Source organism: Pinus tabuliformis, chromosome 4_1 (genome assembly GCF_031772625.1).
Source record: "Pinus tabuliformis cultivar Carrire ecotype Pingquan chromosome 4_1, CPIR1, whole genome shotgun sequence".
Lineage (NCBI taxonomy): Eukaryota > Viridiplantae > Streptophyta > Pinopsida > Pinales > Pinaceae > Pinus > Pinus tabuliformis.
In genome coordinates, this window is record NC_142303.1 from 362,109,678 (window position 1) to 362,120,900 (window position 11,223).

At 39.5% G+C, this 11,223-nt stretch overlaps 1 protein-coding gene across 1 annotated transcript; it reads left to right on the forward strand.

Annotated features, from left to right (window-relative positions):
* The first annotated feature begins 961 nt into the window (after positions 1–961).
* On the forward strand, positions 962–1,849 carry LOC149175812 (uncharacterized). The gene has a single exon (XM_089421252.1). It carries the CDS (start codon positions 962–964, stop codon positions 1,847–1,849), a length of 888 nt encoding a protein of 295 aa, XP_089277378.1.
* Positions 1,850–11,223: the final 9,374 nt, after the last annotated feature.

The following is an 11,223-nucleotide window of genomic DNA, read 5'->3' on the forward strand; positions in this document are numbered from 1 at the left end:
AATAGGTAAATCCAAATTTATAAACTATTAAAGTGGGAGACTTGGGAGACTTGCTCTTCATTAGAGGGATTTTGAGGTTAAAAATAAGCTTAAAAAATGTAAACAAAAGTAATTTTAAAAGAACTAATAAGATTTAAGATAATAACATCACTCCTTAAGTGTAAATATTTTTTGAGAGAAAGGAAGAAAACTATTTTTCTTAATTGTATTTTCAACTTATCTCTTTTTAGTTTTGCTCAAATGTCAAGAGTAGATACCTAGTGGATATGGATTTAAATCCCTCATCCAATGATCACCCACTCTACATAATTTTTTTAATTTTATTTTCAACTAACTACTTTTCTTAATTGTATTTTCAACTTATCTCCTTATAGATTTACGCAAATGTCAAGTGTAGATACCTAGTGGATGTGGATTATCCACTATACATAATTTTAATAGAACCACACTAGAAAAATATATAAAAATACATGAAAAACATATTTCTTTACAATAAACATGTTCTTTGGATGTGTTTTCAAAACATTTGTTGTGGGTTACACAAAAGTATGTAGAGTTTGTACTTGTTGGATACATAATTTGATTCTATTTCCAACATATGCCTACACCTGACATTTGAATAAACCCATAAAAAAAAAATTTGTTTAATAAAAAAAATATTTAAAAATTCATCTCTTATTTTATTATTTTAATTATTATTTCATTATTTTTCATATATATATATATATAGATACAATTATTAAAAATATATATATATATTTTATTCAAAACAATAAAAATAATATAATTTAAAATAAACATTTAAATTATATATAAAATAATAATAATAATAATTTGAATACTAATAATAGTAATAATTTCAAGGTTAAGAAACTTGCTTAGGATACTTTTGAGCTCTGCAACTAAACCTAATGGCCAGGCGACCATGAGGTAAAACGGCGGGGAGAAACCAAGACAGACAATGGTGCAGAAACCAGAGAGCAACAACAAAAGACAAGCGTGGAAACCGAGAGTAACAGTCATGACGGAAGAGGTCAGGAGGGGAGAGATCCCCTCCTACCGAGACGCCATGGCAGGCGAAGGACAAAACAACCAGCCGGCAGCAGAAAAGCAGAACGCAGGCCCTGTCCTAGGGGCGACCTGGCAGGCAAGCAGAAGGGGCAAATGTCTGCCATGTGTAGAGGAGAAACCACGGTTCGTAATCCTGCCAAATAAACTGGAAAGGTATAGAAGCTACATGAAGGATCACGCCATGATCTGCAAGTTCGTTGGATTCTGGCCGTCTGAAAAAGACCTCACCAGATGGATTCAGCAAAAATGGCAGCCCCTAGGACACATCGAGCTGAAGCTGGGAGAAAAAGGCTTCTTTACGGTAATCTTCTCTAACCTGCAAGACAAAGAAAGAGTGTTTGAGAATGGCCCTTATTTTTACTATAATGCTAGTCTATTCATGAGATATTGGGAAGAATGCTATAACCCCGATAAGGAAAAAATTTTAGCAGCACCGGTATGGGTTAGATTATTTGGCTTACCAATGGACTTCTGGGACCCGGAAATTCTGGAAGGGATAGGAAACACGATAGGGAGTTTTGTGAAAATAGCGGAAACTACAAAGAAAGGAAGGTATACTTCGTATGCTAGGATATGTGTATACATGAACATTGCTAACCCAATCCTAGATACAGTAGAGTTAGAGTACCACGAAGAAGTTTGGCAGCAAACCCTGGACTATGAACATATACCTTTTAGATGCCGCAGATGTCATGAATATGGACACCTGGTCAAAGAGTGCCCCCTAACAACGGAAGAAGAAGAGAGAAAAAGTAAGCAGCTAAAAAAAAACAAATAGATCAGGAAGGATTTCAGGAGGTAAAGAGTAGAAGAAGACCAACAAAAGAAAACTCAGACGAAGGTAAAAAGGTACAGCAAACACACCTAGGTAAATCAAATAGCTTCGAAATCCTCCAAGAAGAAGGGGAAGATGAGGATCAAACCATGGAATACTAGGAAGACAAAGAGAAAGACACCAGCTCCAGTAGCAAAAGGACCGGCACCAACAGAAAAGCACCTAGTGATATCCCAGAAAAAGGCAAAGAACAGGAAGAACAGAAAGAAAACATGGAGACAGAAATGGAGATAAACAGGGGGGAAGACCTAAGCATAGAAGAAGAAGTCCTAAGAAAGTTACTAAATGAATGGAGAAACTTGGATGAGCGATTTATCCCCGAGGATCAAAAAAGACTCTATGCAGAAACATTCCAGCAATATCAAGCCAAACAGGGAAAAGGCAAAACAGTGATTGAAGAACATCAAGAGAGTCAGAAGGATAGTCGACCAGACCAACAAGGAAAAGTAAAAGGAGGAAAAAACAAGGACAGAAAAACATTAAGGATTCCATCCAGCTAATGGGGGAAATGTTAGTGAACACAGGGAGAGTTGTTCCGCTTTCGGCGGTGTTCCAAAACCTCAATCAAACCCCCCAATGATAATGACATCCTGGAATATAAGAGGTTTGAATAGTAAAGGGAAGCAGAGACACCTAGCAGAACGGCTGAGAAAAGACAAACCACAGATTATGCTGCTCCAGGAAACCAAAATCTCAGGCCAGAAGATGGAGGAAATTTTAAATAAAATTAAACCTAAATATGAGCAAGTAACCCTAGATGCTAAAGGAAGTGCGGGAGGGATAGCAGTCATCTGGAACCTAGCAGAAGTCATAACAAACTGGTGGATAGGACTGCCCAGAATCCTTACAAGAAAGTTTAGAATCATAGGGCAAAGTGAATGGTTTCTATTTTTAGCAGTCTATGGGCCCCACACCCCAGTAGATCGAGGTAGATTCCTCACTCATATGCAAAAGCTTGGGAATATGCATCAGGAACAGATGTGGATCATTGCAGGAGACTTCAATATGACAACATCCAAAGAAGAGAAGAAAGGAGGAATACAGAGAGAGGACTCGGAGATGGAGAGATTCAGAGATTTGCAAATGGAATTAAGGGTGGTGGAAATTCCAACTATAAATGGAAAATTTACCTGGAATAACAAAAGAGGCGGGAACAAACAAATAACATCAAGATTAGACAGATTGCTAGCCTCTGAACAATTAATAGGAAAGGATATCTTCTATGAAGCTTCCATTCTCCCATCTATAGGGTCAGACCATTGGCCTATTAAACTGGAGATTGCTATGAATCCTCAGAATAAAAAAAGGCCATTCCGGTTCGAGGCCTTTTGGCTAAGAGATCCAAACTTCATAGACAAAATGAAAACTTGGTGGCAGGAGAGTAAAAACGGCATGGAAGGTAGAAACAAAATGCATACATTCCAAATTAGACTAAAAGACCTAAAAGGAAAAATAAAGAAATGGAACAGAGAGGAATTTGGTAACATTCAAAAAGAGAAAGAAATCCTACAGACAAGAATGGAGAGAATCCAACAACAAATCATAGAGGGAGGAAGAAGTGCGGAGCTGGCAGAGGAGGAAGGGAGGGTGATTACCCAAATCGAGGAAAGAAGAAAGCAAGAAGAAATTCTATGGAAACAAAAATCACGAGTCCAATGGCTGAAAGAAGGGGAGAAAAATTCAAAATTCTTTCATAAAGCAATGTTGAACCACATACAACATAATAGAATCTTTTCACTCAAGGACAGTCAAGGGAACCAGGTACTTCAACAAGAAGAAATGGAGAAGTTACTGGTAGATTACTTCAAAGGGATCTTGACAGAACCTAATATACAAAGGGAGGAGGAAATTACTAATGTGTGCCAATATATTCCCAAAAAAGTGACCAGAGATCAAAATCTGGCTCTAATCAGGGTGATCACGAAAGAAAAAGTGGAGGAAGTAGTCAAAAAAATGGCGAAGAATAAGGCCCCAGGGCCTGACGGATTTACTATAGAATTTTACCAAGCCTCCTGGAGCTTCATGAGCCAGGACCTTGTGGAACTCGTGGAAGAATCAAGATGTATGAAGCACATGCACCCAGCCCTAAACACCACCTTCCTTGCTCTATTTCCGAAAATGGAGAACTCGGAAGAACCCCAGGGCTTCAGACCAATAGCTCTATGTAATGTAGTATACAAAATACTGGCTACAATAATGGTAAATAGACTTAAACCAATCTTGCTAGACCTCATAGCTCAGGAGCAAACTGGATTTGTTAAAGGAAGACAGATAACGGATGGTATAGTAGTTGCTCAAGAGGTAATACACTCACTGAAAAACTCCAGAAACAAAGGCATGCTAATAAAACTGGATCTGGCGAAGGCTTATGATCGTCTTAGTTGGGAATACCTGGGGGGTATCCTAAAGGCTCATGGCTTTGATGAGAGATGGGTGAAATGGATAATGTCAATGGTAAGTACCCTGGTGATGTCAATTATGCTAAATGGAACCCCTTCGGAAGCCTTTAACCCTACGAGAGGGCTTAGACAGGGAGATCCCCTCTCCTTGTTTCTATTCATTCTAGCAGCAAAAGGTCTGGGCGGGCTGGTGAAAGCGCGCCGGGCCAATGAATAGATAAAGTGACTGCAAATTTGGGGTAACGAAATCCCTATAACATATCAGCAATTCGTAGATGATGTCATGATCTACGGACAGGCCACTCTCAAGGAAGCCCAACAGATCCTAAAAATTCTCTCAGAGTTCACAAAAGCCTCAGGGACAGAGATCAACAATAAGAAATCAGAAATCTTCTTCTTTAACACCCAGGTAGAATCCCAAAGATTCTTGGCTAGAAAAATGGGATTACGAGTAGGAAGTTTCCCAGCAAAGTATCTTGGCATAATGCTCAATGAGTATCAGTACAGAGTAGTGAATTGGGGACCTCTCATAGGCAAGATAAGAAAGAAGATAGATAATTGGACATTTCGGTCTCTGAATACCCCTAGCCAGATAATCCTACTAAAAGCAGTATTGCAATCCATCCCTATATACCATATGTCTAGCCAAGCTGTCCCTAAATCTATTTGTCAAAAATTAGTAGCCATGTTTAAGAAATTTTTATGGCAAGGAACAAGTAAAACTCGAAAATGGGCATTGCTCTCGTGGGAATGGCTCAGCAAACCAATCAAAGATGGAGGCTTAGGTCTGCATGACCCTTATACCCTCAACCAAGTGATGGGAGCAAAACTATGGTGGAGGTGGACACAGGGCGAACAGGACCTATGGAAGAAAATTTGGGAGAAGAAATACGAGGCAACAGAGAAACCAGAAGATAGGATGAGAAGCCAAGCAGAGGAAAAAGGATTAGCAATATGGAATTTGGCTAGGAACAATAAAGATCTGATAAGAGATTATAGCTTTTGGGAAGTAAGAGAGGGGGACACAGCCAAGTTCTGGGAGGAATCCTAGCAACAGCGAGAAAAGCATCTCCATAAAGAAGCCCTCCAAGAAATCCATGAATTTACCTCCCGAACAGAGGGGGAATTGATTGGAAACTTCTGGAAGACAAGCATAGGGGAATACTAGTGAAATTGGAAGCAAAAGGATGGCTGGGTAGCAGCCCCAGAGACAGCAAGTTGGGGGGATTACAACAAAGAAATGGCATCCAGGAAAGTTGCGGTTAAAACAGGGAAGGACATACTCCGATGGGGAACCCGAATAAAAGGCACGTTCTCTATAGTAGAAGGTTATCATTTAAAGGCAGGGCATAATCGACAAACAGAATCAAAAAAATGGAAAAAACAGCTGGAAAATTAAGACTTGGCCTAAAGTAACCTTCTCCCTATGGATTTTACATCATGGACGGGCACTAACCTGGGATCAAATACGGAAAAAAGGCATGCAGGGACTCTCACGATGCGCGCTATGCCACGAATAGGAGGAGACGATGGAGCACCTAACAAACATCTGCACTATCAGTAGCAACCTATGGAGAAATCACCAACAAATGTTTGAAATATGTCATAGAAACTACCATAATATAAAAAATACTCTGGAGAATTGGCCAAGAAAACCTTACTAGAACCAGATCTTAAACCGCGCATGGACAATGTCTGTAGGGTTCATGCTTTGGAACATTTGGAAGGAAAGAAATAGCGTGATATTCAAAGAAGAAAGCAGAACCCCGGCCGAAATATGGAAGCAAACAATACAAAATATCAGAGAAACTATTTTAACAGAAAGGTGGAGTGATGAAGACTGGAAGATTAACCAAACAGAGGAGAAAATTTTGCAGCACCTACAGTTAAAACAAAGCATGATAGACAGAACAAAAAGTAAACCTCAAACTAGATAGGTCAAGGAGATTAGCACTTACAGGCATCCACCACAAGGTTTTGCCAAGCTAAACTTTGACGGGGCAGTAAGAGGTAACCCGGGAGAAGCAGGAATAGGGGGGCTACTCAGGAATGATGGAGGAACCACTCTAAGAATTTTTGCAATGGATTGTGGAGAAGCAACAAACAATGAAGCGGAGTTACATGCGCTAAAACGTGGACTCAAAATTGCCATCTGGGAAAAGTACCAGAACCTTCAAATTGAAGGTGATTCGAAACTGGTAGTCGACATGGTAAAACAACTGCAAAACAAGACACCAGCGGAAAATATTAGTAGGAGATGGAGAACAGCATGGTTAACCAGTGAAATAGGGAAATTGATAAACAGAATAGACTATCTTATTCCCACACATGTAAGGCGAACAGGCAACAGACCAGCAGACTGGCTAGCTAATTAGGGAAGCCGAAATAGGGGAAGGTCGATGGACCTTGGAGGAATAGAGCTCCCTCACCCGGAGGAGAAGGCACAGCTGCAGAAACTCCTAGAAGTCGATAATGGTGGCAATAGCGATCTAGAGAGGAATGTTCAGGAAAAGGCAGCAAGTGGCAGATGCGGGGAAAGTACACAACCGGTGGAGACAGATAGGACACACGCGAGAAATGAAAGGAGTAAATGGAAAAAAGGGCAGCTGATGGAGCAGGGCAGGGACGGATCACATCCCGAGAAGTCAGCAGAGGCGCAATCAAGGAATGAGATGGTGGAGGGTAGGTGTGAGGATGGGCAAAGGGTCAGAGAAGGGATGGCAAGTGGCAGCAAAAGGACAAAAAGTATATGGCTAGAGCAGCCGGGAGGACGTAGGAGTGATGGGGAGTAAAGGTGGATAGAACGGTCGAGGCACATCCCGAGAAGAGGACTCGGGAAAGAGTGCCGGGAAAGAAACAAGGACAGGTGGAGGTCAGAAGGGACAGAAGGATAGGAATAAACCAAAGAGGGCCTGAGGTGGCATAAGTTACTTGCATGCAGCAGAGCACGAAGCTGGTTGGAACGAAGAAAGGTGGTAGACAAGAGCAGCGAATAGACAAAGGATTCGACAACGGCGAGGTAAGGTGATATGTAGTCTCATTCCCTCGCTCGTTCTTTTACACTGTAGCTAGAAGTAGAAGTCTAAGTAAATTTCCTACGAGGACCATGAGGCTTAGATCTGAAGGTAGACATAGCCTGTATGTAGGAGCCCTCAGACCCGAGCAGAAATGTAAACCCTTGACCAGAGGAGCAAGCCAGAAAGCCCTAGCTCTGAGGAAATATTCTGGTCATCCGGAGAAACATTATAAAGGTCTCCTGAGGAAAGGAAAGACCAAACCCAGGATAGTTCTCAGAGTGGGGAAGGAAGGAATCTCAGGAAGGAGAGATAACCCTGTAAATAGCTGGACCCAAGCACCAAATAATTCTGTAGAAAAGGCCAGAGGAAGAATGAGTAGGAAATCCCTGGAAAAAAGGAGAGAAAGCCACCCCCTTCGACAGTCGGGGAGAGAAGATGACCTGTACAGACCCTCAGAAAGCTAACAACATAGGCAGCAAGGGGTACCCATAGCCATTTCGAGTGAAGAAAATGAAATGGGCCGAATCATAGGCCGGCCCTCGGTGCGTGCTACACCTTCACACCCTTCTCACATCCTGGGAAACCAGAATCCTGGCAAGGAAAGGATGGTAAGTAACTGGATCAAAACTCAAATTCTAAACCGTGTTACTGACTTATGTTATCATGTCTTGATAGGTAAGAAATATTTAGTAAAGTGCAGCATTCAGTCCAGAAAGAACATGGCCCCACGAAAAGCGAAACGGGTTCCAAAACAGGAAGAGGGAACCAGTAAAAATCCGAAAAGGAGAGGCAGAAAATCAGAGGCAGAACACATGATGAGCATTATAGATGCTTACATGGCGGGGAACCCACCTGAAATTTGGGAGCAGATAAATGGTTGGGAGAGAGAGTTGAGATCAATCAGCTTGAACTAGGAGGTCCCTAGGGGAGAATGGGAGGCCATGGTGCCGGACCTCGGTAACTCGCACAACCGCAACTCCCTCTTCAATAAAACGATCCAACAACACTGGATCATGAAGCATGTGGTAGCCAGAGCCATGAACATGAACCGGGCTATCTGGGAAGAAGAAGAGGAGGAAATACGGCAGTGGAACGAGCAGCTACAGAACCAGAACCAGGGAGAAATGGAAAACCTGAAGTTTGTGCTTCTTAAGGAAATTGCAGTTGTACAAATTTAGGCCTCCCACAACAACCTCATCTTGGGGAGAATTGAACAGATGCTGAGGGAAATGAAATGGATAATGGAGCAGAGAAGCGAGATTCCTGGATCAAGCGCCAAGGCGCCTGCCCCGATAATCTCCTCGGATGAGGACTGATGCAGTATGTTAAGTCTGTTAGTTTGTTTTAATCGATAAACTAAAATCTGATGTATTACCTTAGAATAAAAGCTAGGATAATGAGTAGAGCTCAGAAGAGCAGACATGTTAGAAACATAGAGATGAACATTTTCAAATTTTGGGCTGGATTTAATGTAGACAGGTGGTTGCCTGGTTTCCTTCGGGTAGGTTAACCACCTAGGACATATGATGGATGTAAATTTTGAATATGCAATATAGATAGCAGCTCTGCCAAAGTTAACAAAAAAAAAAAAATAGTAATAATTTCAAATAATGTTATATAGTCACGTTAAATTGAAAACTAAATATTTTAATTATTATATATCGTAATTTTAAATTTTAAATTTTTTTAACATTATGATAAGTATTATATATAATTGTTGATATGGGTTTTGTGCACCTTAGTTAACAAGTGAGAAACAATCCAAACCATAATTTTCCAAATAGCCCTACTTATATGGCATGGTCATACTCGACTGGCTGTAAGGATATGTTAGCCTTTGGATTCCTCTTGCGAATAAGAACATCAGGGGAAAACTAATCATAACTTATACAACTTAAGTAAAACTAAAACTATTGTTAGATGTACCTAAAACTATAGGTTAAATAATTAAATAGAATGTATAGATTAATAAATACTAAAAGTACAGTAAATCTAGACTATTAATTATACAAGGAAAATATAAGTTATAAAAATATTATACATAATTCTAGTAATTGTTAGCAAAAGAATACATTAAAATCTGTACAAACAAAATTAAAATACATCAAAGTAAAAATCAAAACAAAATGTAACTGGTATAAAATAATTGAAATGTTATTATCTATAGAGACAATAAAAAATGTAATCCCTGATTTTATTTTATATATGAAATTAAAAATTAAAATTAAAATCAAAATGAGAAAGTAATTCCTAAAGTAAAGGAAAACGCAGATAACTGCTAAAATGCAAGTTTCTTATTTTTTGAACAAATGTGGATCAAACTATATAGGTTCTTATTATTAACATCAAGAATTAATGCAAAAGAATATAATTAATGCACACTACTTCCTATTGCTCGGCCGAAATATAGAGAGTTATTGTAACAATTTCATAAAAAGAATAATCATTCAATTAATTTCTTATGAATTAAATAAATAAAAAAATAATCAAAACGAACATATAAACTTAGAAATTACTATAGCATAAACATTAATTCAATTCCTATGCAAGAGATGACATTATTTGTGTTCTAAATTTTTGGAACAAAACTGTAGGATCCCAGACCAAACGGATGCCCAGATCAATTATTTTTGTTCCAGTCGGCTCCCGAGAGGCTCAAAAGTCAAAGAGGGCTCAGGAAAGGCTCAAAAATCAAATTTTTTGGATTATAGTGAAACCAAGTTCAGATCGAAGGGCTCTTCGGGCTCATTCCAATGGTGTAAACACCACTGAAATTTGAGTTTGTATGAGAAATTTATTGCAGTTTGAAGTTTGTACCAAAAAAAAAAAGCCAACTAGAGGGTGCCACATGGCACTTCCATAGGCTACCACATGGCAACCCAATCAGCAGCCCATGTGGAGCACATCAGGTGATGTGTAAATATCACAAGTCGACATATGGCATGTAGGTGACAGAAGTGGCATAGGATGTGGACCAATAAGAGCCTGCCACATGGCCCAATCACATGGTGCCACATGGCACAACACATTAGGCCCAAGTGGCCTTGGCATGGCGCAACCTCCAATTTTGTATTATTCTCATGGTTTGGGGAGTCGTTACAATATGGTGATACGTATATTATATATTATATGGTTTGAAAACTATATTAAAGCTAAAATTGAGCTTTAAAACCATATTAAAACCAAAATTGGGAGTCCATGGGTTTTGAACCCAAAACCTCCCTAACAACAAGTAACTTAATATGACTGTGCCAACCAAAAACTTTGTCTTATTCACCCTCACACTTTGAAATAAAATTTCACTCAAATGGTTCAAAGGGGACTGTGGAGAATACATAAGAGATGAGGGCACACGCAAACTAATGAAAACATGAATATCAAGAAGATTCTAGGAATATTGTGAGAGCATATGTTAGGGAATATTTCAAAGAATATTCTCTATGAGGAATATTTAACAAATATTTGAGATTCTCTAGAGGGAAATTTTTGAAGGTGTCATAATTATGCCGACTTTATACTCACTTTTCTCAGTTTTTCGTAAGGAACGCAATGGTGTGATCATATTTTTTGCATGAACAACATAAATCCAGCTACCCCGCAAAAGAGAATCTTTGAGGAATATTTGAGATTCCTGAGGAGCCAAAATTTGACAGAGTCAGAAGGGGGCTGAGTTTATAATTAGATTTCATGATTTTTCACCAAGAATTCAACTGTGTAACCCATTTCTTCAGCAGAGGTGTGCATTTTTAGGTCATCCCCAGAGGTGGAGGTATCAAATGCATTGATGTCATGTCTTCTTTTGATTCTCGCTAAGATGATGATTTGATGTTGAAATCCTTGTTTTCCATTTTGTTGGAGGATCCTTGTATGCCACTTCATGTGAGAGTTTGATATTTTTTCA